Source organism: Takifugu rubripes, chromosome 19, assembly GCF_901000725.2.
Source record: "Takifugu rubripes chromosome 19, fTakRub1.2, whole genome shotgun sequence".
Lineage (NCBI taxonomy): Eukaryota > Metazoa > Chordata > Actinopteri > Tetraodontiformes > Tetraodontidae > Takifugu > Takifugu rubripes.
In genome coordinates, this window is record NC_042303.1 from 10918394 (window position 1) to 10945193 (window position 26800).

Consider the following 26800-nt stretch of genomic DNA (forward strand, 5'->3'; position numbering starts at 1 on the left):
TCACTTTCACCACCTGCTAGGAACTGAATTCCATCATTCCAGGCATTCCTGCCCTCCCTCCCTTCCTCCCTCCCCCCTCCTCCTCTCCTTTCCCTCTTCCTCGTTTAGCTCCAGCCAAGACTGTCTCGACTGTTCTGCCACCATTGTCTTTCCTCGTTCCCGTGGCGTTATTTGTGTAGGATATTTATCTGCCCTCGTGCCTCAACTTTCCTGCGTGGACGTTGCCACGCGCGGAGCTTCTGAAAGTGGCGCTTGAAGCTGGTCGGTTCTCAAGACCCACGATCGGTTCGGGTATTTCTGAAGAAAGTTTTTAAAAGTATGTTGCTAATTTGGTCAGTTTGTGTGAAATATTGTCAGTTTAATTGAAGATTGCGCCAAGGACCGATTTAAGACGGCAACAGAATTTAAAAAACCCTGCTCGGCCGCGCACTTAACATCCACTAATCGGCGTCCTGTAGCACGGCTACGCTATAAAACTTCTCCAAATTAAAGCCTGCGTTTTGTTTATGACACGATAATCACGTAATTAGCCAGGATTATGTCTGTTACCGGGCCTACATTCAGGCGCACCTGTTATGGTTTCTTTTAAGCGTCACATTAATGGTTTTGCGCGCATGGTGTCAAACGCGTTGTTGTGTTGTGACAGGTTTCAGGAGATCTGCGGCGAAATGTTGGCAGTTTTATCTGCAGCCATAACACCAACTCAAGGAAAGGTATTCCAAGAATGTAGGATTAAAAGGAATTTCATACGTAATACACGTGAGACATGCCCTCATTCACAGGATATTGTTATGATTTTACAGGGAACGTTTTTGTCAAGTGTTAGATTTTCCTTTTCCAGGACGTGTCACTCAGAAACGTTTAGAAACAGCAGCAGTGGCAGGTACAGAGGCAGCTGCCATGCAATAATGCCACGTTAAAATATGAAATAGAAAGTATAAAAGGTGGCCATAGAAATCTTCACAAAACAGTCTTATTCCAGCCTGACAATATGTACTGTGTCTAATCAGTTCACAGAAGCATTTTTGTTTGTTTTAAACCATTTTGTTCAGGAATGTTTTCAATATTTTTGATCTTCCAAAAAAGATTGTGATTTACTTGTGATGTCTTTTTATTGGATGTGCATCACCATACACTAAAACATAAAGTATACATGTCTTAAGGTTTTAGGTATCAAAATGTAGGATAGTTTTGCTTGTACCTTCTTCTGATACCCAAACTCTCTGATCCACAGGCGCTCCAGCATGGAGACACCGCTGGATGTTCTCTCGAGAGCGGCGTCATTTGTTCATGCAAATGAGGAAGATGGTACGTTTGATCAAACTGCTCCCTTTGGTCTTTTGTATGTCAGCGTTAGCAAAGGCTTCTGGTTTTTCCTGTCTGCTCAGTTCGTGCAGGAGCTACAACAAAGACAAAACAATTAGTGCGAGCATGGCCGCATTGCATTAGTTGTTAACCCCGGCCCTGTTTTCTCCCGTAAAGACAATATACGTCTTTGTGCTGCGAGAGATTTAAGTAGTAAATCCAGGCCAAACACCCCCAGCTCCCACCAGCGCTGATTTTCACCCCGCTTGATGACTTGAGTCAACTTGTACTCACACAAGGTGGAGCTGGATCTACATCTCAGCCAGTTCTCCTCCTGTTTATATAATTTTTCAGAACTTCCCCTGCACTCGTCCGTATACACCACACGTAAGGCTTCTAGCATTGCTTCTAAAACAAATCCTCCTGACCTGTGGGCACACAGAGTAGATGTGCAGAAGTATTTCATGGAGAAGCCTAGTGTGCTGTTTTCAGCATTGCTCCTAGCAAGGCCTGTGGTCTCTTGTGACACCTAATCTAAAGTATTGTTGCAGACAAACAGGAAAAAGTATTTTTCAAACCAGGTTATGGGTGCTGTGATTGGATATGAAGTGATCTGAAATGAACAGGGAACGCTGAGTTGTTCAGAGGAAAACGGCCGGTATAAAAATTCCAATTAAGACGTGTGAATATTATAATTCACACATACAAATTCGGTTTTCTCGTCTATTTCAGAAATATAAGAAAATGACTTGAGTTGGGGTATCCACATACTGTTTAAAATATAAATTGAGCCCTGTTAAAGGCCTTTGTTTCCAGGATTATTTGGTTCAAAGGAACTGGCTATTATCTTGGTGCACTTGTGAGTAAAGGCCAGTGGAGATCTCCTCCCTAATCCTCCTCTCACTCATGTCCCTGCAGTGTTTTTGTTTTTTTTCCTCTGCGTTGTCACTTTTTGTTGTGTCGTTCACCGCCTCTTTGTCCAAAGACAATGCACTTAACCTGTTTGGACAATAGCACAAGAGCTAAGCTAACCAGCCAGCTACTCCACAGAGAGGTTATGAGTCAACCAACCAGACCAGCAGCCAGTTGAGTTTTCTGTCCTGCAGTCAGTTCTTTTGCTTAAACTGATGATTGCTCCTTATGAAGTTGTCATTTACAAAATAGTATTGTGCATTTACAGAGAGCTAAATTCTTGAAACCCTCCCTGAACCATGCCATTCATGACAACCATGCACTGTCACACAACTGTGGATAACATTACTTTCCACTCATCTCACTTCAAAAAAACTGCCTGTTTTCACGGAGAAATCCCAAGACTAATTCTAAGAAGTGCCTTATGTCTGACAATACTTCATACTTGGTGTTACCTCGGCAGTAATTTTGGCGGTGTGGAACAGTGAACTCCACCCTTTGCTTTATTGACAACAGGTACTAGTGTGTCTCATTGTTGCAGCGTGGAGGTTGTCCATCGTCATAAAAGTGCTCCTCTTGAGTGGTGCGGCATTTTATTTTGTGTGTCCCTCTGTAATAGCTTTTAAATTTTGTCCTTTTTGTTTCAGTTTGTTGTCCTAATTTGAGCGTGACCTACTAGAAACAGGTTGTGCTGTGGGTGAGAGGTAATTTGACCAAGAATTCATGCCTGTGGGTGGAATCAGCTAGATTCTGGGTGTGTGTGTTTCTTTGGTCCTGGTCTGGGTTTCTCTTCCCCCCTGAACAACAAAAACTGACTGTAAAGAAGTGGATGCGGAGCACCAAGACTCTGTAACTTATATTCCCCTAATGGCTGGATCAGGTGATACCTGGAGAGAATAAATCGTGGAGGTTTTAGTAACCGCTGACACAGGTTTAGCTTCATTTGGTGTCGAGATGAACCGATGTGAGCCTGACGCACTTAAAGGAGCTAGATTGGTATCAACAGGCTAATATGTCCATGAAAATGTTTCCTTCTACATGTAATAAGGCGTCCTCTGTTGACACCACAAACACCTGTAACTGGAGTGGACTCAAACTGGTGAGTGCAGTAATCCCTTCAGCATCTTTGGAAAAAAAGAAGACATGCTTGTACTATTTATACAGATTAAAAGTGATACAGTAGTGATACAGTAGTGATGCAGTAGTGATGCAGTAGTGATACAGTAGTGATGCAGTAGTGATGCAGTAGTGATACAGTAGTGATACAGTAGTGATGCAGTAGTGATGCAGTAGTTGGTATCGATGGCCTGAAGGCAAGTGACTCACACAGGCGTAATACTGGTTGCCAGCCTCTGTGAGAGGAGGCTGTGGAACTCTTTCCAGCGAGATTACACATGGCAAAGCCACTCCGAGCTGCACTATTCAAACATTCCCAGTCTTTCTGGTGGAAGATTAAACCCTCCCAGATGTTGTCACTGATACCCAAGGAGCAATTACTCCCGGATGTCGACTGGAGGTTGGGTCAGTCCCTGACCTCTGCAGGCTGTGTGTTCTGAGCTTCCTCAGGCGAGACGCTGAAGCCCGAGGTATTCCCACAGGCGTAGCCCTCAGTGTGTGAGCGTGAGCCCTCAGGCTGCGACTGAACAGGTGGCACGTTTATGTAACACGGGCTGGTGAAGTGATTTCAGGAGTGATGATGGCTGTAGAAAGTGCTGCTTCACATAAACACGTCTATTTGTGGAAAAATGCATTCTTGTTGTGCTCCGGAAAGTTCGCATGAATGGTCTTCTTCCTACTTTGCTCTGAACTGCTCAGGTTTCCATCTGTTGCTGGTTGGCTTGTGCTGTGTTGTGATCACCCTCATGAGCCGTTGGCTCCTATCAGTGTTTGTGGGTCAAGGAGTCTTCAGTTATCAATAAAGATTTTATGAGGGCCGCAACCATCTCTTGAATAACCTCCCCTGCATGAATCCTGCCATTGTTCCTGACCTGAGCCTTAGAAGAGTCATTTATTGATCCATTCATGGATTATTGGTTGGACAAGTGGATTCAGTGAGGCTCAATATCTTCCGGTTGCTTTGGAGACCAGGTCCAGAAGAGCAGCTAAATCTGGCCAGCTGATTACCAGCTCTACTTAAGATATCGTTTATTTTCTCACACTATGAAATGCCGGTATTGGTTTTAGCACATTAAAAGTAACGCCATGTAATAAGCTTATGGGAGGAGAAGTAGAGGCTGCATGGGAGTTGGCATGAACTGGACCTGCTGTGGGAAGCAGTAGTTGGGAGGTGTAGCGTGCAGCACTGAGCCAATTACTGTTCTCTAGCCACTCTCACAGCCACTTGACATATTGGGATATTAGGGTTGGCTTCAGTTCTTATGTTAAGTTTCTGACCAACCAGAAAGTCAATCCTGACGGCTTAATGTCTGAACCATCATTATGGAACGCCACATTTATCCCGTCTTCTCTCCGTGTTGCTGTCATCTAAACTCCCTGCCGTTTTCTTTTCCTCTTCATCCACTCCCTCCAGCAGTCGGACTTACTCTGCTGTCCACTGATCGGAGCGCACGCATCCACGCACGCCACTGTCAGTGCTTTGTCGAGCCTCCAGTGGGAGCAAACAAAGGGGACGCTATGGTCGCCATGTCAAATGTCAAGTGTCACTTGCAAATCACAAGGTTAAATACAATTAACCCTTTGTTTTGTTCCGTACATGCAGCGTTTCTCTTTTCAGCTTTCGCCACAAAGATCTCATGCCCATAATTTCAAGCCATGCTGTGTATTCAGGCCAGCCCCCCCCCCCCCCCCCCCTCTCTCCTTTGTGGAAAGACCGTTGTACATTTCTAAAAAGGGTTATTGTTTAGTTAATTCTTGGAGCTGTATTTGAGTTCCATGTTATTGTTTTCGCTCCCAGTGACCTGGGAAGGGAGGGGGGGTCACCTCTGAATTTGGGGGCTCTTACTACTGGTTCAGAACTCATGTCCTGCATTTATTCTGCGTAAATGCCACAGTTGCTGCTTCCATGGCCGCTGTGCTGTCCTGGCCAGGAAGCTGTGCTGACCACACATACTTGACATTCTTTGCTTTTTGATAGAACCCTCCATAGTTACTCAACAGGACTGCAGAGTTCTCTTAGATAAGGTTAAACAAGAACAAGTGCTGTGAGCGTTTTTGGTGGCAGATACAAATGGAACCTGTGAATATGGTCATCTGAGCGATAACTCCATGGAAGTCCGACAATATTTTAGATGCCAAATCTATCATTCAGGCACAGACAGAGGACATTGATCCGTAACTATTCTATACTCAGTACCAATAATATCATAGCTGGACATACGTTATCTCAGAGTTTGAGGGGATTAGCAGACGTCTTGTTATCATATGAGACAGAGAGGTGTGAATAAACATGTGTCCAGGCCAGGTCAGAGGGAGAGATGAGACCAGAAGAATAACTTTGTTAAAATAAAAGCAGTTCTGCTGCTTTCCTGTAAAGACTGTTTGTAAAGGAACCAAAAAAACAAACCCAAAAGAACAACAGCATGCTGTAGCTTTTAGACGTCCCGTCCTCTGGGTTCATTTGCAGATGAAGACACTGTTGGATTGAAGGCCTGGTTGATCTTGAGCTATTATTTGGGGATATTAACAGACTTGCTATGATGACCTTTTCTGTGATGTAGATGCATTTTTATTTGGAAAATTACAGGGACATTTCCTGGCGAAAGCTTGATATCAACAAGGTAAAATATGCAACTTGTGCAGAAGTCTGTCCTCTGGTTTTTGTAGTTGTGGTTTGGTTTCTGTGCGTATAATCCTGAATCTTGCCGTGCCGGGTTTATGGAAAAAAAAAAATCAGAATTAAATAATCAGGTTTACCAAAACTCTTTTGTCTTAATTCATTACGTCATTGTGTAAACAAAGCAACATAATCATGTTGTTTTGGTATATCGGACCCAATATAATTTATTATACTAAAAGTCGACTAACTTTTTCCAATAGTCACCCCCACGGGGCTTTATCCTGCCTGTTGGTGCAGAATTTTAATGAAAAAACCATTTTAGATGACTCACCATGTGCGGTGTCCACACACACCCTCTGCCAGGAGAAGCCCAGACCTGCTGAGACACACAGGCCTGCAGGGAGCCCGTGGGCGGCGCCACCTCGTCCCCATTGATCAAAGGTGATTGACGCAGACGCATAAATAAAGGCATCGGTCGATTCGTGCTACCACGCCACACACCCTGAGTGTGTTAATGCGTCAGTCAATACTGTAACTATCTTATTTTGATTTTCAAAACACATTTTCAGTGATTACTTTGTTTAGCCAATATCCACCGTGAAACCGTAAAGCTGGTAGGATGGTTTGGCTCTAACAGCTCGCTTGTGAGGGGGGAATGTGGAATAGCTTCAGCTTGTTGTGTAATTGCTAATCTCCTTGTTTTTAACCACTCTTGCAGTGTGTCGAGCCACAATAAAGATGCTGCGTTTCAGAAAAGAGCAATTCTAACCAACCGTTTCATGCTAAGAAAGTGAGACCAGTGTTAGGATGCTAAATTATACATCTGACAACAAGCTAGTGTATGAAATAGCAAATATGTTTTAAATGTATTTAGTTTATGAGCTCATGTATGGGTTATATATCATTTTAAGCCCCAAACACAAAAATCTGGTTATTTAGAGGCCCATAATTTTAACAAGTTTTGTTTCATTAAATCATCAAACACTAACACTGCGCCACTTGCTGTATTAAAATGCTTTCCAAAGAATCCTTGAGCTATGACCTACAGGTAAAGTGGTCCAGGGTATCAGACACAAACCTTTTTAACACTGATTGCCACGATCAGGCGTTTCCAGCAGGGGGAGACTTTGAGCTGTGCAGTTTGGGTGCTTGGTGTTCACACACTTGTGTGAACTGGAGAGATTTGAACTTTCTCTGCTTTTTCCTCTGAATTCCTCCAGACGTGTTTGGGCTGATGCTCCCTCTGCCTGTTTGCATCATTCTGAGCAGCACCGGATACTCTTCCAGTTGTACTGAAAGAAAACCGAGGATACATGCGGGTGTTTCCTTCTTTTGAATAAGGAGCAACTGTGAATTATGCGACCTTTTGGGCCTGACTTTCAGAATTGTTTTGTTCTGCTCAGAACTGGTGTTACAGCCACAGGCTTTAAATGTACTTTACAATGAAAAAAAGAGTAAAAAGATCTGCCAGCTTCATCCTGCCTCCTAAACTTTGGCTTGGCTTCGGAATTTGCAGGGATATTGTCCAATGTTGACGTGTTCCTTCTCATTTTATGGTTTTGTGGATAAAAACCGTTAGCTGGAAAATGCACAATGTTGCTGTAAACGCCATTTAAAGGCGGAAGCACCACCACGCCCTGCTCATTATGTCCTCATTAAACAACCAGAGGAAAGCCTTTTCTGATGACAATCATATTCCCAATCTGTTTATTCTCACAGCCGCCCCATTCCTCAGGAAAACGGTACCCCGAACTAGACACCAGGGGGCAGTAGAGAACCACTGCAAAACTTTACTGACTGTTCATCTTTACAAACTCTTTTAGTTCGTTTTATGTCCTTCTGGTAACTTCATAGTCTCTTACAGTTATTGCCTATAACCTTTAGAGATTTCTTCATAAAGAAATCATGAATACATCATGTTAAATAATCCCAAAATTCCTGATTTATGTTCCCCTTGCTGCAACAACAAACCTTTCTACACTTTAGTGCCATGTGAACTATAAAATTCCCATACTATATTAACAGGGATTCACTCGGCGAATATCAGTATATAAAGCTGGCGATTTAAATAGCACCACTTCTATGTAAATTCCAGGCACGACGCGTGCGTTAGAGCGTCTTTCTGTGGTTTATTACACCTCGCGGATCTGCATCAGTGATCTTTGTCACACTTGACACCGTCTGTTGGGGTGTCTCTCCCCCCTCTTTCCACTCTGGATGTGTTTGGAGAGGCTGATCTTGTGCGTAAAGCATCCGTGATATTCGAGGCGCTCCAGAGATTTGTGAGCATGCGCAGTGCGCCGCGGAGCCAAGCCGCGGTGGGGTGTGTGGGGGGGGGGAGTCACAGCGAGCCCAGCCTGCGTGTCAGTGCAGTCGACTTACAGCTGGCTGTGAGGACAACTGACGCTTCCCTGCTCTCTTGAACTCGTTTCTAAGTAATCGAAGTGGCTAAAAGTCGCCGGGACACCCGGGAATCCGCCCCGAGGGTTTTCTGTGTGCGCGGGTTGGTAGTGAGGGAAGTTGGAGGTCGGGCCTGTCGCTGTTTACCCGTCGAGAGGAGGGGAAGAAGAAGAAAAGCTGCTCGTTTTGACTACCAGACAACGAGATCAATGCTACTCACGAAAATGGACCTGTTGAACTACCAGTACCTGGACAAGATGAACAACAACATCGGCATCCTCTGCTACGAAGGTAAGCGGGCGCCTGTGGGATGTTTGACCGGGTGGTCGTGGGCGAGTTAGCCCCAAGTTTCCAGGAGCCGAGCAGAGAAAACTCTTTGGGTGTTGGGACTCTGGCCAGGGCTGAGATTTGGTGTTCGGAGCCCAGTTTAACGTTCTTTACGTTACATTTGGTTGTCACCTACAAAAAAATGGTTACATTGACATTTAACCTAAACGAGGTTTGCCAGATTATCTATTGGATTGACGATCCTGTAGTTGTGATCAGCCTTAACCATTAACTATAACTACAGCTACAGTGGCCCCCTGACTCACTGCATTACCATTTACTCTCTAACTCTCCCAGGTTAATTATCCTTAATTTTGTTATGGCTGCAACGTGTAGATAAACCTTGTGTATTTCGTCTTCTCCCCCTTCTTCGTGATGGTGCATTGCTCCACAGTTTCTAATGAGGTGTTCTGTCATTAATGGATGTGCAGCCGCTTCAGGTCATTATGTTAAATACTCTATTAAAAGTTAGGGTTGGGATCTGTTCTGCATAATTGTAAGAGTGTATTTCTTGTGCTTTCATCCACTATCTCTGTTTAATTCTCTTGAAAATCCATTTTTGCTGAATGATCACACTTAATGTTTGGTCTTCTGTATGAGCAGAATTGTGTATTTGTGATTGTGTTGTTGAGATCCCTCTTGACCTGAGGAAGATGGCCCCAGTTGTCATGTTTCCAGTTTTAAGAATGCATTCCACTGTTCTCATTTCACTAACTGTGAAGCTCGATTAAGCGTGTCGGCAACAGCCACGGGGTCAACGTCAGTGCATCCAGCTTTCATGTGTTGTTTCATCCATCTGAACAAAATGGCACGAGTGCTGCAGGAGCAGAATTAGAAACGGTGGAAATGAATTCCTGCAGAATGACTCCAACCGGTGGTGGGCTTTTCCCTCCCTCCGTGCTGCTATGAAAGAGCCGATACGACAGGAAATGAGCAGAGACAAGAATACGAGTCCTAGTAAAGTCCTCCGTGTTCAAACATGTCCAGCAAAGACGTAGATGAAGAGCCCTGTGATAAATGTGAGCGTTCTGACTTGTGTGCACGAGTGCACATGCTGGATTACATCTGCTGACAGTATACACACACACACACACACACACACACACACACACACACACACACACACGAGTGCTCACATACTGGCACTCTGTTCTGAAGCCCTGATGGGACAAACGCAGACAGAGTGACTCATATTTCTTTTGTGTACCCTGAAAATGGAAAATGCTGGATGTGTTAGTGCAAGTAGCCTATTTAAGTGTCCATTGTTTCATTAAATCATCAAACACTAACAGCGCGCCACTTTTGCTGTTTTAAAATGCTTTCCATAAAATCCTTAAACTGTGACCTTTTGAGAAAGGAAAAAAAAAGAAGTGCATTTGGGGGATTATTTTAGGAGGATTCTGATGTGACGTTTTAATTTAACATGTCTGATTGTTACCTGTACTGATTGATTTTGACACATTTTCACATTTATTATTTCATGACATCTAAGCAGCTCCAGCTCTTCTGTTGCTAAGCGGTCCACGGTGGACGGGGAAGGCTCACTGTCTCTCCGTAGTTGTTCACCTTTGTCAACATTTCTCCTCCCTCTTCCTCTTTGTGCCGGAGATCAAAGTGACACTTCCACTTCCACCTCGGCTCTCTTAGGCGTTTGACACCCAGTAATACTATGGAATTAAAGGTCATGTTATGGAGAAACACAGGCAAAAATAATACATTTTCTACTTGGTAGAGATGCGTGAGGGCAAGCTTGGGCTGATCTTTATGAAATCTCTCGAGGGGGATAAAACAGGGAAGTGGAAAAAAGGTTCGCCTCCATTTGTAATCCAATCTCATCCTGATTCTAAGCTGTTTGAAGTTCTGTCAAGAGAAATAGACTTTGATCATTGCGTAGACCTAATGAGCTGAGAGCAGAGAGGGCTCAGGGATACTCCTGTCCTGCTGCCCTCCTCAAAAAGAATCTGTTGCTTGGCCAAAAAACAGAAAGTTCTCAGTTTCTCTGTGTTTAGATGCAGCATTCCCATTTAAACCAGAGAGAGCTTTTACACCATATTTGCATCCACAATAGAAAGGTGTGACAGGACAGCCCACAAGGCTTCGTATTCTGTCCCGATTCAGCACCTCTGATTTAATTATTGTCCTGAAAGTAAACTGCTGAGTGGTGTTGGTACGTGTAGTTTCATCTGTCTTCTGAATGAAGTCACAGAGCTGTGGAGCAGCTATTTGGTTTCTCTTGTGCTTTGCTGTGTTGCCAGCAAGGTTAAAACTGCTCAAATATTATGTTCTTTGTCCTCAAAGCTGATTTACAATGCAGATTTCTTTTCTAGTGACTGAAAAATAATGTTGTACTCAACTTTAGTTGACCTTCCCTGCTTTCAGCTAAAGATCTTGTCTCTTTGATGGTCGAGAAGGTCAAAGATCGTCCAACACCGAGCTCTTCATTCATCTCCTGGTAGCTCTTAAAGTATCCTGCGCCCTGATTGGTCGGTGTCACAGTCTCCCTTCTTTTCCTGCCATCTTCCTGTCCTGCCAAAAAGAATGATGTCACTCTTGTTACCATGGTGCACAGTGGAGCGAGTAGGAACATGCCAGAAAGTGGGAGGAGGTGGAGGCTTTGCTGAAACCACTCGCACACAGGAAGAGTGTGTGCGTGTGTGTTGGGGGGGGGGAGACGAGGTTTATTCCTAATGTAACTTTTGTCAACAAAACAGATAGGGTGTCATGTGGCGAGCAGCAGAACGTACTTGGAAGTGCTCCAAATCGGAGCAGTTGTTTGGTTTTTGAATATGGAAAAAAAATATGGGAAGCCGCTGGTAGGAAATGGAAGCTTGAGTTTGGAGGCTCAGTGTTTTGTTTGGGAAAAGTCAGACAGATACAGGAGGCCGTAGCAGTGGAAAGTCCCTGCGCTGAGGCAGAGCCAGTGGTAGTTTTCCGGACTTCCTTACTCTTCACTCCCACTCACTGGCTCCTCTGTAGGCCCTCTGTACTGGGGTCCGACTGGAGGAAGACAGAGAGATCCACACAGGCAGCAACACACTGCCCAGCCCATCCACAACTATTTCTTCCAAAACACTGTCAACCACACTTTTCTGCTTCATGCTGCAGGTTTGTGCTCCATTCAGTGTGCTGGAGCTGACAGGAAACACGCAGCACGTCAGATAACATCGAGCAGAAAACAGTGGTTTCACGCACATTTTGGCTAATCTCGGTTAAAAAGAAAAACAGACGTTTAGGTACCTTAATGGACACGTCTCTGCACCCGTCAGGATTGAGCATCTCCTTTCTTTTCTCCTTTGTCTTCCTCTACAGGTGAAGCAGCTTTGCGGGCTGACCCCAGACTCCACTCGCTGTCCCTGTCCTCGTCTTCCTCCTCTTCTTCCTCATCACTGTCCTCGTCCTCGTCTTCTGTCTCCAGCCACAGGACGGGTCCTCCCCCCATCAGTCCCACCAAGAGGAAGCTGAGCGGAGACCTCGGGGACAGCGACATGGACGACAACGAGCATGTGGCCAAGATGAGCAGGTTATTTGCCACACAGCTGTAAGTACACATCATGTTCTTTCCTAGGTGTTAATTTCTTGAGGCGCTGAAGTCAATTTCACCAAATAATAGGTTTAAATGGAAGGTACATACAGTATTCACACAACGAACTCACTGTTTTTAATCTAAAAAACGTATTTTTGGCCTGTGCGCACCAGTGTTTCTCTTGGCCATTTGTTTGCGGGTTCCCACTTCTTCAGGCTGCACAAGCGAACTTTTCTGAGAAGTCTCTCTTCGGACTACTGAGTGCTACGCCAGTTTCAGCTGGCTCCACAGCACTCCTCAATATAGCCACAGGTTTCTGGAAGCCTGGAAATGAGGACCGCACCAGAGCAAGATTAGTCACATCTCTGGAGTTCCCACATTCCCACTTCCAGAGATTCCAGAGATTCTAGAACATTGATTGGTAGCAAACAAGTGCTGGAGCTGAGGGCAGTGGTGTCAATTAGCTTGATCCGTCTCTCGTTGGCCTGAGTCAGTCACGGGACTGCTGCCATTGCTATTTAGAGACAGACGAGGTGTTGGGCAGAGTGGGGACATTTGCCTTCGTGCCAGGGTTTCACTGGATGCTCTTTTATAATAAAAGTACAATCCGGTTTTATCTAATAACACGTTTATACCATCATTAATAATGATGTTGCTTTTGTATCATTTTCAGGCTGTACGAGTGATTAAACATAAATGTTAGTCACTATAGGAGCAACAACAGGGTGCATCTTGTGATTATCGGGGCAAAATAAGGATTAATATGAGTTGACATTTGTGCACAGTCATCTTTTTTGTGTTAAGGATGCATCTGTCATCAAGGCACCGCTGCTGGGAAAACCCAGGCAGCATTTTCCTGCTTTGGGGTTTATTCTCAAGCCTTTCAACTCTAGGAATATACTTCAGATTTCATGCACAATGCACTCTCTCACTCTCTCACTCTCTCTCTCACTCTCTCACTCTCAGTGTCTCTCTGTGCCGTTGACTTGCAAGTTTATTTCACATTTCTAAAGCTTTGAGATGGGATTTTCCTAACTGGGAGCCTGTTTGCCTGAGGACCATATAAACCTTTCTTTTAATGTAATCAGCAGTTTGCTGCGAGGCTTCCACTGACAACACGACTCGCTGAATGATTTGTTGAAACCTGTGTTCAGCTCAAGGAAAGTTTTCTTCCACTTTCAAATTGTTGTGGCTGCCCAGAGTGACTACAGGGAAGTGGAGAATGATGGGTTAGTGCTGTTACGCTAAGATAAAAATAGCACGGAAAAACAACTTCCATTGTACAGAAAACACCAGGACACTTACAGTAAAATGACTTGGAAAAATGCTGGAAGAAGGCCCAAAAATGAACCCCCGAATCTCTCTGATACACAGACACACACTCAAGCTCTCTCTCTCTCTCTCTCTCTCTCTCTGTCTGTCTGTCTGTCTGTCTGTCTGTCTGTCTGTGTGTGTGTGTGTGTGTCTCAGCTTGAATGGTTGGATAGTTGTTCTTTGTCTGGAAATTGAGGGGGATTGTTGGTGAATGTTGACACAGACACCTGACACCAGCTCACCCTGAGCTGGACTTGTAAGACAGGACCAGTGATGGCTCTGCCTAGTTGTTTTGACTTGATTAGCAATTTAAGGGGGTTTCTTTAAATTTATGACTACTCTCTGCTAAAGCTGACATCCATAACATTAGCCGTGGTTTCTAAGACCTTATTTCGATGAATAGACTCAAGACCTCAAGATTTTATTCACGTAATGCGTAAAATGAATCTTACCTTCAGAACATCCTGATATGAATATTTGGAGTTATGAAGGTCATCGTCAGCTTTGACTTGGAGCTTTTTCATTTGCGTTGCACCATCTAGCTAAAGTATGTAAATTACAACTTCACAAGTGTTGCAGAATATTTTCTATTCTAATTTTTCTCCAAACTTTACAGAAAAGGTTCTCGGTTGATCCTGCAGGTAACTGATCAACAGACACTCTGGCTTCCTCTCTATAGAGTCTGTACCAAACAATGGAGGCGATTGTGTTCTTGTTTCCCAGTGTGTGGCTCTTTGTCACAGGAAGAAGAGAGTTTTCATTAAAGCGGTGAAACAGCAGACCGTTTAGGGGTGGGATGGACACATCTTCACACTCAGCGTCACAATTTTGATACTAAATTCTGTTCACATGTTGAGAGAAGGCCCCCACATGTTAGCGTAGGCTAAAGGCTACCACAGATATTCATTACATGATAAACAGAACATGTATATGTGATTATGAGGAAGTAAACACTCAGTTTTGGGACAATAATGAAATTCTATCTAACTCAAATCCAGTTTAACGACGATGCTCCGCTGCAGCCTACGAAAGCTGCAGCTGCTCTCTGCTGGGAAATTCATCACCAAGTTGTTCTCATGGAGGTTCTCCACAGGCCATATGGAAAGAGAATAAGCTTGTGAGTGTGTTGAAGTCATTGTTACCTTGTTTTACATGGAAATGTGTGTAGAGTGTGAGGGAAGTGAGGAGTTCTGTAGTCCTCTGGGAGCGGGTTCATGTTTGGACTCATTGCGATTGTTCCCAGACCTTCTCTCCAAGCGCTGATAACACATGCAGCCATCAAAAAGAGCATTTGTCTTTACCCTCAACTAACAAGAACATTTATACAAATAGATTTAGATTTCTATCAGGAATTACCGTTATTTTAATGGGATCTTTTCGATTGATATAAGTGATCTGTATCCTTGTGGTAAAACAAAGACAACTAACAGCAAAAAACTGATTTATGAAGGCAGAAAGTAGATAAACATATAGTGTGTGCTGGGTGTATTTATGTTGTGGGTTCTGCAGGCCTCGCAGGGCTTTGGGCCTTGTTGTAACCTGTGGTTGAGCCTTAATCCCGCGCTGCCCTTTTTTGTCTTCTCTCTAAAGCCTGATTTCTCCCAGATGTTTCCTGTGTATATCTGTCTCACTGCTCTCCCTCCTGACTTAAAAGGAGCAGGACATGAACTTTTGCCAAACCAAAGATTTGTAGCGAGGTTTTCTGTGAAGAGATTGGAGTACAGTGAGGTGAAGTAGTGGAGTGCAGCAGCTCCTGTATCTGCAACAGAAAACGGTTCACTCATCAAACTGGCAGCACATTTTAGACAACATACGTTCACGTCTTTCGCTCACACATTTTCATTTTGTTTCGGTGCGGAGCAGCTTTTGTTTCCAGAATGTAGAATAAATATATTTAGCTCTCTCTATACGTGGTTGTTATTTTAACCTCAGGGACGGCCCAAGGGAGGGTGTTTCCTGGATTACTGCACAGCTCTGAATGATCCAAGGGGTGTCATTTTGTTGATATACTGCTCCTGTCCTGTGGACGTCACTGTTGGACCCCTGCTGTTTTAAATTAGAGGATCTTTCATGGAAAAGAGAAACTACGGGCATCAGACTCCAAACGACTGGGAACACCGTTCAAATGAATCAGTCAGTTTCTAACGAGAGTCACTGTTTGAAGACACACTGAATCTTGTAGAGGAGCCGTTGAGTCCCGGGCTGCCCCCGAGGTGTGTTTCTGCATTGATGATCTTATACTGATATTACTGATTGATCAGTTCTGCCTTACCTCCTTACGCCTCCTCATTTGCCTCCTCTGCCCCCTCTCTTCTGCCCCCCCCCATCCCTGTGGCCTAGCCTTCATCCCCTCTCCCCCCCAGCTGTGACCCGAGCCATAATTGAGAGGTGAGTTAGACTGACAAAGACCCACAGGGTGGCTTTGAAGCGCCTGATCTCTGGCATGAAATTCAGTCCAGGTTTTGGTGGGCAGTCTGGCGAGGGGAAGGTGGGGGCGGCAGAAAATTCGACCTCTTCACTGTTGATTGGTTGGATTTGTTGATCCCGCTCACTGGCCCCCCCGGGTTGGGCCCCTCTTGTGCGAGGATGTGGGCATGCCTGCCATTTTGGCAGCGATCTGCAGTTGGAACAACTTCTACAACTAACTAAAGACCCAGCAGCTGGAAGAGAGGAGCCGTTTGTCTGAAAGCTAATCAGGGGATTGTTTTATTTCACAATAACAGTATTGTGTGTGTGTGTGTGTGTGTGTGTGTGTGTGGGGGGGGGGGGGGGGGGGGGGGGTAGATATTGTTAGAATTAAACTTCATGGTCCCAGAAGAGAATCATTTAAACAATTGTTTCTTTACACATTTATCGAAGTTTTAGCCTCATATGTCGAGGTGAAAGCCAATGTGGAAGCATTTGTGTGTGTTTTCAGAAACTGCCAAGTCTCTGTTGGACCCCCAGGAAGTTCTCTGGGAAGGCAGGAAGACAAAAGAGGGGAGGGGGGCGCAGGGGTATCCCCGCTAATGTAAGCTCCCGGGACAAACAGAGGAAACTAGCAACCTTGTTTTTTTTTTCTCGTAGTGAAGGTCCAGAGCATTCACGTCCCCCCCACCCCCCACCCCCCACCCCTGTGTTCTGTAAAGAACGTTACTGTGGGCTCCAGATGCTTGACCCAGCAGTCGCGTTGCTCAGCCACACGGACCTACAACTGTTTCATCATCCAAGCCAATCTTTAAATGGCCTCGGCAGCGTTTCATCCTGCAGTTGGTTGTCGCCTTGGGGGGAGAATGAGTGTGTGCTTGGAGAAGATGGTGTTTGAGAAGAGACAAACGAGGCTTCCAGGGAGGAGGTCCAGTAAATCCTGCTCCCTGGAGCTGGGCCTCAGATTGGAGCAGTGGAGTGGACCGACAGGCAGGCTGCAACACAGTTACAGACACACACACACACACACACACACACACACACACACACACACACACACTCTGAGCTCAAACAGAGCTACCTGTTTGTGGACGCCAGCGTGCTCAGTATCAGGCTCTTGCTTCATATCAAACATTTCCAAGCCTTTATCATCTTGGCTGGAAGGAGAAAAAAACCCCAGAATCTGTTTAATGCTGATGTCTCTTATCCTTATCTCTTCTCTGAGTGATTAAAATGTGAGTTTTGGCAGAACAAACCCTTTTTTTCCCCCCACTTTGATATAGAAATTGCATCTCGTCTTTGACCTAAAGCACTAAGTTTATGGTTGTGTTCCAAATAGCAGAAGTCTGAACCAGAGAAGAATAAAGGATGTTCAGTTGAAGCAAATGAAATCAGTGTGTCCCTGCTGCGTATGACTGCAGGACGCATCACGTGAGCCTCGAGTCTCCCTGCGCATCAGGTTGATTTATTGATTGTGGATCTTTGAACTTTTTGCCCATTTGCTTCTGTTGAGGAAGTTTGAAGGAGCTTTTACAAAACTCTCCCCAATAATCCGAGATAAAGAGGGTGCACATGTGATCTCTGTAATAACCCATTTACAAAACGCCCTTTGTTGAACTCCTCTTTAGTTTCTCCTTCCATGTTTAAGAGCCTTTTTCACTTTTTCTGCAGCCAGTCCTTTTATTTTGAGCTCGCTCTCCCTCGCTCGTTCTCTCTTTTTCTCTCTGATTTTTCCTTGAGCTGTGTTTTATTGGCTCTAATGGAAAAGTACAGACCTGAGCTCCAAATGCCTTGCAGATATTAGCAGGGTGATACAAAGTAGAGTGCTTTACAAAGCTCAATTTATTAAAAAAAAAAAAAAAAAAACCCTCAAGGTTAAAAGCAATTTTCATGTTTTGCTGCAGGTTTTCTGCAACTTTAAGTTGAACACCCACAGACTTTTGTTTCTTTGTGTTTTAGGAAACCTAACGGAGACTACCGCAGCTCTCCCATTTCTAAGGAGCGCAGCCGGAGCCCCATCGGGGGGGTGCTGGTGCCCGGTGCTCTGGGAGTCCACAGCAACCACCTGTACGGCCACGCCCACCACCACCACCACCACCACCACCACCACCTGGTGGGTTTAGCCGGTATGGACCAGCCGCTGGCGCTCACCAAGAACAGCCTGGTGGAGTCTGCACGGAGCAGCGCGCCAATCATGGCCACGGCGCCGCACACAGTCGGCGCCGCCGAGCGCCAGCAAGTAAGCAGCGCCGGGTTCTGAGCACATTTAACATTCGCCGGCGGGACTTTGAACCCTTTGACCTTTTTGGTTCCGTAGAATCGTCCTTCCGTGATCACGTGCGCCCCGGCCAACAACCGCAACTGCAACCTGTCCCACTGTCCGGTGTCTCACAGCAGCTGCTCCAGTCTGCGCAACAGCTACAGGAGGACGAACAGTGAGCGCGCGCACACACACGCACACACACACACACACACACACACACACACACACACACAGCAGACACCATTGGTGCAGCTTCATTGGCACTTTGAAAGTCTTTTCTTTCATTCTGGAGAGAAACCCCCCTTTTTCCCCCCTCTCATTCTTCCAGCCAACACAGCCTGTGACCCCGTGATCGAGGAACATTTCCGCCGCAGCCTTGGGAAGAACTACAAGGAGCCCGAGCCAGTGGCCACCAACTCGCTGTCCATCACCGGATCGGTGGACGACCACTTTGCCAAGGCGCTGGGCGAGACCTGGCTGCAGATCAAGAACAAGGGCAGCCCCTCGTCGACCAGCAGCAGCCCAAACTCCTCCCCCGACACTCACATGGTCACTCACAGCCACTCTCCCTCTGTGCTGTCCTGAAAGGGAGGGATTTGCCCCCGTCCCCCCAGCCCTGACCAACACCCGCTCCCCGGTCACTGCGTGTCCTCCACCAGTGTCCGTCTGCTAAAACAACCCCTCACTTTCTCTTCAATAACAGAACAGCCTTTTTTAGCGCTCTGCCCCGGTGACAGCAGACGGGAACCCCGAACGAGAGACGAGGGTCCCGTGCGGAGACTGGACGGGAGCGTGGAGCGGCCCCTCCCCTCTGTCATCACCTGAGCTTGTCCGGCTCAAGCCAGCGTCTCTAGGTTACATGTACATAAAGAGCGAAAGCAAATGTCTTCAATTATTCATCTTTACAGCTGTTTTGTTACAACATGCCCGACACATGGAAGCAAAACCCCCCAGAATCACCTGACTGTGCTACCAAAGAGACCCTCGACAGCTTCAAGTCATCTGCTTGTCCCCTTTTTGTCTCGTCTGTTGTCACTTTCTTCTCTCTTCGCTCCCCTCTGGGGCGGGGGCAGCTAATCCAACATCTGATCTGGACATCCCAGAATCATTTCACTTGTTTAGCAAAGGGTAAAAATGGGCAAATCTGCATGTTGGGGGCGACTTTAAAGGCTGTGGGGGAAGAAATGAGCAGATGCACTCTCCAAACAACACATTTGGTTGTGTTAGGAATACTTTCCTGTAGTTTCTGGAGCACAGTCGGGTCGTCGCAGCTTCAGACCTCTGCTGGGCTCCTGGAGGGGGGGTGGGGGGGGAAAGGGCAGCAGCTGGACGCTAATGTGAGGAGAAGGTGTTATTGAGTTTGAACGCTCCGACTCATTGTGGATGTATGAGTGCTCCGAAAGGCTAAACAAATGCTTCTACACATGCATGTATTTTGTTTTTAATAGCTGGTATCTATTAATGTTTTAAGCATTTCAATCTTAACTACCATTAGCCTTCTCATCTGGACGTTAGTTGTTACTTGTTTATCAGTAACAGACATAGACACCATACACTCACTGCTGGGTCAGTTGTACTCATTATTGTTGTTGTTGTGGCAGTTGTGTATTTCATTTGCTTTCCATTAATACCGGTAAGGTGACGTCTGTAGCACAACAGCCTCCGGAAAGGCTGTTTTTAACCAGGAGCGCTGCGTCGCCCCTCGGGGCATTGGGCTCGTGAGGTCACGGTGGTTTTGGGATGGGAAGCCCTTGAATGTTTGAAGATGTTGATCCATCGATGGTACAGGACGCTCCAACCCATCAGCTGGACTTAACAGAGGCAGATGACCTGGAGGTGAAGCCATGGCGGCGCTAGCGTCAAACATTAAGCTTTTGTGTTCAGTTGTGTCATTGTTGCTGCAGGTTAGCGAGGCCGCTGCAGTCTGGGGAAGCCAGTCGAAACGAGCCCGGCTCCCGTGGCCATACATTCCACTGGGGAGAGCTTTGTACAGATCTCAGACTCTCTCTGGGTCTCCAGAACAACTGAAGCAGAGCTGTTTCCCAGTTCTCTGCTTCAGACAAGAGATGCAGAGAGAACACGTTTCACTTGGTTTAGAGGACAGATTTCAGAGAAGTGGACAGGAAGTAGGTGTCCACACATTCCATCCTCAATCATCGGGTCAGGTGACGACGCACCGGCGAGTTACTAGCGTCACACAGGTGACGGCTTCAGGTCGGGTCGATGAGGATTTTGATGCCAATGTTGGCAGAGTTCAGGAGCTGAGCTCCTGGAAGAGCAAGAGTGGTGTCGGAAGACGCTCCAACGCCACTGGAAAGGCTTTTTAAGGTTTGGCTGCGGCCCCCCTCCTAAGATTAAGTCTCTGCTGATGGAGTTTGGATGTGGCACATGCTAGAAAACACGAGGGAAAAGGGCTCCGTGTCTATTATTATTATTATTATTATTATTATTATTATTGTTGTTGTTGTTGTTGTAATTCATTATCATTTCACTACCAACATGTAGGTAGGAGGGCGTCTTCGCCTGTTTTGTCTTTTCACAGCCCCTACACAGAGTAGGAAATCACTTAAATTACTTTTTTATAATAACTTTAAGACCATCATTACGCTGTGCGTAACGAATGTACAGAGAAAAAAAATCGTAGGTATTTTTTGAGGAATTATTAATTTGTTAATGATATGTAGCTATTTAATTGTTGTTTTTTCCTGTCCTTATATTGTAATCATTGCATTTTCTTTTTTTTTTTCTGTGAGGAAAAAGTTGATCTTTTTTTTTTTTTTTTTAAATCTTTTGTCTCAGTAAAGGTTCAAGTGCAGGAACACAGCAAACGTATGAAACCACAATAAGCCACTGGTGTTGGAGACAATCGCTACTTCCATTCGCTCCTGATGTTCTGTGAGCAGCAATTAACAGGACCCATCTGTGTCCCTATGATAGAACAGAGACTTTACCGCTGGTCCAGGGAGTCCTGCTGGACATTTAGCAACCTTTTATCACTGCAGTTGAGCAACTTTAAATGTTTTCTCTTCTACATTTGAGTTTCAAGGTAAAAGCTTCAAACCCTCTGAGGAAACCGGGCTCATTTCCACACATCAAGTACTTGGTTACTATTGGTTTCTTGTCCTGTTCATGTCTGCTGGGGCCATTCTTCACCTGTAATTAAGTTAATAACAAATGTAGTGGTAAAAGAAAGCAGAGTTGGACTTTACTCTGTACCACTGTTTCCAGGTCCTCTTTGAAGTGGAAGTAGCATGTACTTAGTGGTAGTAATACTCAGAACTGTTATGAATTAAAGTGTACTGAGAAAACAATGTGTGGCTCTGTCCCTCTTACTTAAAAGGTTTTGGCAGGCCACCTTTTTTGTATGTAGCCTTGATGAACAATAAAGTGCTTTTAAACCACAATCTTGTCTGCTTTGTCCCTTTTGGGGTTGTGGATCCTGTCCCAGCTGCATGTGTGTGTTTGCTACCTTGCTTCAGGGTACTTCAGCATTGTCTTCCCTGTTTCTTTCCCTGTCTGCCCTGATGGGTCTTGAACTGACAACCCTCTGCTTCTCAGCCCAGTCCTCAACAGGCTGAGCTACTGCTGCCCCCACCTCTAGGGTGGCAGTAGCTTCTTTAGCATCACAAATCTCATTTCTGGTCCTGAATGGGCGCCAACATTTAAAGCTCCACATAAGAGAGAAACGAATCCCAAATTTCACTTTATTCCATGAAACAATCCGCTCACGCTGGTAAACTACAACATGATGACTGAGGAAACGGGAATGTGCTCAGAAAGAGGCTGTTGCCGTCTCGGGAGCAACAGTTGCTGGATGCACAGTAAACAGATGGAATTAGCCGACCGCAGCCTCCAGGCAGAGATGTGTTTAAGGGCTGCTATATTTCATCCCACACTTTCCCACCAGATCCCTGCGAAAGGCCGACAAATGTGTTAATGGTCGAACTGGGAGTGATGAAGTGGCGATCGAATCTGAATATGCTCCACGAGGAAGTGAGAGAGGTTCGTTCTGGCTTCAGAGGCCTCAGCGTGGGACCCCTTCAATAATGCGCTCCGTCTGGAGTGTGCGTTTCTGCTCCGAGATTCCAGGAACGTGGACGGCGTTTCCGCTGCTTCCGAGGGTTCAGTCCTCAGATGCTTTCGTCGTCGCTCATGTCCCAAATCTGAGGAAACATAAATAAGTAAAAGGGAAACTTTAGTGGTCTCCATCCCTGCTTCAAAGTGCAATCAAACATTAAACATTTCTGCACTGTGGGATTCATTTTATCCCACATTAGGACAAACCATAAGACCCATTTACTTTCCAACCAGAATTCCTACAGTCCTGGAATAAAACCAGAACGTTATTAAAACATTGGTCATGACACAGGAGTTTGACAAGAGCGACACGGTTTACAGCCCCACACGCTTGTACTTCTATCTTTGTGAGGACGTTCACGTCCCAGCTCCTGCCAACCGACCAGTCTTGGGTTTAAGGTTGAGGTTAGAATTAGGTTGAAGTCGTAAACCTCAAAGCTTCGAGATTCAAAGACATTTGTTTTCAGTTCTAAAACGTCCAGATGAAAACAGACAGACAGCCCTTTGAAGTCCAGCAGCCAAAATGTCCTCACTTTGTTAGCAGAATGAAGATTCTGGTACTCAAGAACACACACACACACACACACACCTTTTCACTACTGTGTCAGTAAACAACAGAGCTCTCCTCATGGCAACAGATTCTTCACATTCTCTCTCTGTAAGACGTAATTCACATACCTTTAACGCTGCCCAGAATGTCACACACACACACACACGCACACACTCACTCACGCACACTCACACACACGATACAGCGTTGACACACACATGCTGCATTCCTCTCCATGCGCTCTCCTAGGATTTAAACGACGTGGGTTTCAGCCCGCGGGTCGATAAAATCTAACGGGCCTCTGTCGTTTCCTGCTCGCAGCCAAAAATACCTTCAGAGCGCGAGCAAACGAAAAAGTCCAACAGCTTCTAAAAAAGGAAAATAATCAGATGGATGGGTTCATGGTTACGGGCCAGATGATCCAAACGCAGAAATCTGGTTTGCAGACGTGCTAACGAAAGAGCTAATGATATAAAAAGTCGTTATTCGCTGTATTCAGTAGGAAAAACGAGCTTAATCCATCCGTTCCAAGAACGAAAATGACCTTCGGCCTGACCTTTGAACAACAATGTTTCCAAACGCGTTTGTGTGACGTTTAGATCGTCAGATGCAGCAGGAAACCTTACGGAACCCTGCGGGGAGGGCGGCTGTCGGGGTCAGTGGGACGAGCAGCCGCGATCACCTCACTGGGGTTTTAAACCTTCACGTTGGATTCTGGGTCGTAATATTCGGTTGTTTTTTTTAATAATCATGAAGCCAAGCGTTGCTCCCCGTTGATTTGATCATCGGCACTTCTGGAGGCCTGTGATTGGACAGGTACGAGGCGCTTCTGCTCCGCTGCTGCGAGCATCAAAAAGACAGAGAGCAAAGAGCTCTTTGAAAACACTGGAGCCCCTCTCTGGACGGCTGCCAGCCTGCACTGACTGTGTGTGTGTGTGTGTGTGTGTGTGTTTTGACAAATCTTTTGTGGGAAATGAAAAGGGGGAGAGGAAAAAAGGGGAACGCTGGGGGGAGGGGGCTTATGTAACCTGAACAACCCGCTCAAAGCGAACAACAGTGGAACAACTTTTGCTTGTCATTTAAACGTCCGACACTGGACACATAAACGCACCATGGCAGCACCTAAAGGGATTGGCTGTCACACAACCAAGGAGGCTCTTTCACTTTGAAGCCGTCTTATCGCGTCAGGACCTCGAGTGGCTGTGAAATCATAAAAAACCCGAACGGTCGGTTGGCCGCTAAGCTGCATGTAATCACGCGTAGATGTGTTTGTTGGTAATCGGCTGCGCTCTGGCTCCGAACCCTGATCCGGACTAGGTGTTGATACGAGGCCTATCTGATCAGATAGAGGAGCTCTCAGCTGCGAGGTGATCCTTCCAACAGGAAACAGCCACCAGCACCAGCGCCGCCACAAACAACATGTCCGAAAGCACCCCGCTGAGTTTCCGTCAGCGCACAAGTATCAACCGTACAGACGATTTACACACACGAGCACCCGGGCCCCGGGGGTGGGGGGGTGGGGGCACAGGCCTACAGGAACACATCCTTCGTGCGGGTGGCCCCGGTGGGGATCCGGCTTCTGAAGCTATTTAACTAGGCAGCCCTGCGCAAACCGCTGATGGGCTTTGATACTAAACACACATCTGCTTTACATATTAGCACTGACACCAAAGCACCAAGTCAGGCTTTCATCTGCCTCCCTCTGATATGCAATTAGCCAACCGCGGCGAGCGGCGTGCTTCACAAAAGCTGGAGAAGGCCGTTAGGAAGAGAAGTAGGAACTCTTTTCAGGCTAAGCCTCTTTTATCCTGCTGATTCTGGGGAGTTAATGTGAGGTTTTACAAAGATAAAGGGGCTCCGCGCGCTGGTATCGCCAAGATGCGGAACACTGACCACATCTAGATCTTCTCTTTGTGCACGCGTGCCCATTAATCTGATTCATGTGATTCTCTTACAGCTGCAGCGGTGAACTACAGAACTATAGAAAACAGAAGTGACGTCGGCGCGGAGCGGAAGACGGCGAGCGCTAAAGAAGCTTTACACAACCACAACCATGAGAACTGAACTGATCAGAAAGTCGGCGCAGAGATGTGCTTCAGATCTGACTCCCCGTTTGCATCATTCAGCACGTACGGCTGGGAGGGCGCTTCCCCTCTGCTGCCCTCCTTCCGTTTCCTCCCGTCTTTTTTTCCTCTGTTGTTCTGTGTGGAAACGGCCTCATAACTGCACAATGGCCAAAATGTGTGTGTGTGTGTGTGGTACTGCCAGAGAAGGTTTTAAAGGTCGATATTTCCACACTCGCATACAAACACATAAAACTCCACACACGCACGGTGGCGACAGGCGTGAATCACGGGCATCTCCAGACGGGTGCAGACATCCTGGGGATCGGGTTTCTGGTGCGGAGGAGAAGTCAGCTGTGAAATGGCACTTTGAAGAACAAAAGGCGTTACGAAGTGGACAATCACCCGAGGGAGCAGCCTTTAACAGGAAACCTGACCCATTAGCTGAGGGAGAGAGGAAAAGCTAGTTTATTAGTAACTTTCGTCGCCTGACTGACTTCACTTAAACGGTAGATTGACGGATCTAGTGAGAATAATGGCGAGATTTTAGTTTTCCTTGTTTCACCGTACCGTTCTGCGGGGGGGGGGGGGGGGTTAAACCGTGTGTGCAATTATGTCTATTATTGTTTGCTGAGAGCTTCCTCTGGCTTTTAATGTGGGAAGATCTTCAGAGGATGCTTATTAATAACCAGCTGCATGTTAAAAACTAGGTGGTTTTCTTGAAGTCTAAAGACTGTAGAGACGCTGCAACGTTGCCACAACAAAGAAGCTCCTTTTTAATGTTTGGGTTCGCTCGCAGCGACGGAAAAAAGGTGTCCCGACGTCACCCAGGGAGTGACTGGACTCCGAGCTGGAGCAACCATGAGGAGAAAAAGCAGACGTGGACGACATGTTGACACTTCCTGGAGCTGTCGGCTAAGCATCGACTTCCAGGTTCATACATGTGCGCACCACAAGGCAAACATGTGCTATTAATCTTCCATCCGGTTTCTAATGGTATCAATAAGTGACAGACCAAAACCATTTAAAATTGCTTTTGTTGTCACAGCCAGCCGCAGCGTGGAGTCCTGTTTGTGTGTTGTTAAATGACGTTTCTGGTTTTTAAACCATCCCTGAGCTGCTCTGGGGATTCAAACCCTTCACCCTGTGTTCTCAAGTCTCTTCCAGCCTTTTGGCCTCAAAACTATGCGTCCTACTAAATGATCAATAACTCCTGTTGGCATGGAGACGATCCCTTCTTGTCCTCTCGAGTTTGTGAGCATTTCAAGGTGTTACTGATCTTCCGGCTAATTCCTCCCTGCTAATAGCTGCTCATTATTCAACAAAGCATTACAGCCTGGGTCGGAGTTTCTGTCCCCGCTCACACACATGGCAGCAGCCACCGTCAACAACACCGTCTCGAAGGTGGATTCATGACACGTTCATGTCACAGCGGGAGCTGTCCTAGCCCGGTGCTGTAGCATGTAGATGGCTAAGGTTTAGCCAAAACAAAAGCTTCCAGCAGTCAAAACAGGTGAAATAAATAGTTGCTGCTACCTGCACACACATGTGCACGTGTCCGCCATCGCAGACGCTGAGAGGCACATGTGCATACCAGCGTGCAGCAGGGGGGGAAATGACCTCACGCGACCCGGTGGAAGTCCAAATGCTGCCACAGCACGCCGCATTCCTGGCTTCCCCTCAGACATTCCTGCACAATGTGGCGGCCATGTGCTCCGTGGCCGTCTCACCGGCGGGGAGGCAGCTTCAACCCGGGGTGAGAAGGCAAAAGGTCAAAATCCAAAAAAATCAACCCTGGCTATAATCTTTTGTTGGGCAATTGTAATCAAATCTCTCCTACAGCTTAATTCACATCACAGCAAACTCTCATTCACGGAGCTTTTCCTTCTAATTTGTCTCTAACTTGCCCGTGTTCCTAAACTAA

The 26800-nt window shown here is 46.1% G+C and overlaps 2 protein-coding genes and 1 long non-coding RNA gene across 4 annotated transcripts in view; 2 read left to right on the forward strand and 1 right to left on the reverse strand.

The window, feature by feature from the left end:
• The first annotated feature begins 85 nt into the window (after positions 1-85).
• Positions 86-21590, forward strand: vgll4b (vestigial-like family member 4b). 2 transcript variants are annotated; one of them, XM_011614016.2, is made up of 6 exons: positions 86-316; positions 1235-1308; positions 11990-12218; positions 17883-18162; positions 18241-18358; positions 18515-21590. In XM_011614016.2, the coding sequence occupies exons 2-6, from the start codon at positions 1245-1247 to the stop codon at positions 18769-18771; spliced, it is 948 nt and encodes a 315-aa protein (XP_011612318.2). In that variant the 5' UTR covers positions 86-316; positions 1235-1244; the 3' UTR covers positions 18772-21590. The 2 variants fall into 2 exon arrangements, with proteins under 2 accessions (XP_011612318.2, XP_003973458.2); XM_003973409.3 differs by lacking the exons at positions 86-316; positions 1235-1308 and adding an exon at positions 8277-8644.
• Positions 21591-21876: 286 nt separating this feature from the next.
• atg7 (ATG7 autophagy related 7 homolog (S. cerevisiae)) overlaps positions 21877-26800 on the reverse strand; it is a 29557-nt gene continuing 24633 nt past the window's right edge. Inside the window, exon 19 of the mRNA XM_029825927.1 lies at positions 21877-22349. Within this exon, the coding sequence (XP_029681787.1) occupies positions 22317-22349 (33 nt within the window). The 3' untranslated portion in view covers positions 21877-22316. The remainder of the gene's footprint in view (positions 22350-26800) is intronic.
• LOC115246739 (uncharacterized) lies at positions 24328-25927 on the forward strand. Its single transcript, XR_003885822.1, has 2 exons — positions 24328-24587; positions 24771-25927. It is a non-coding gene; the product is annotated as an uncharacterized lncRNA (long non-coding RNA).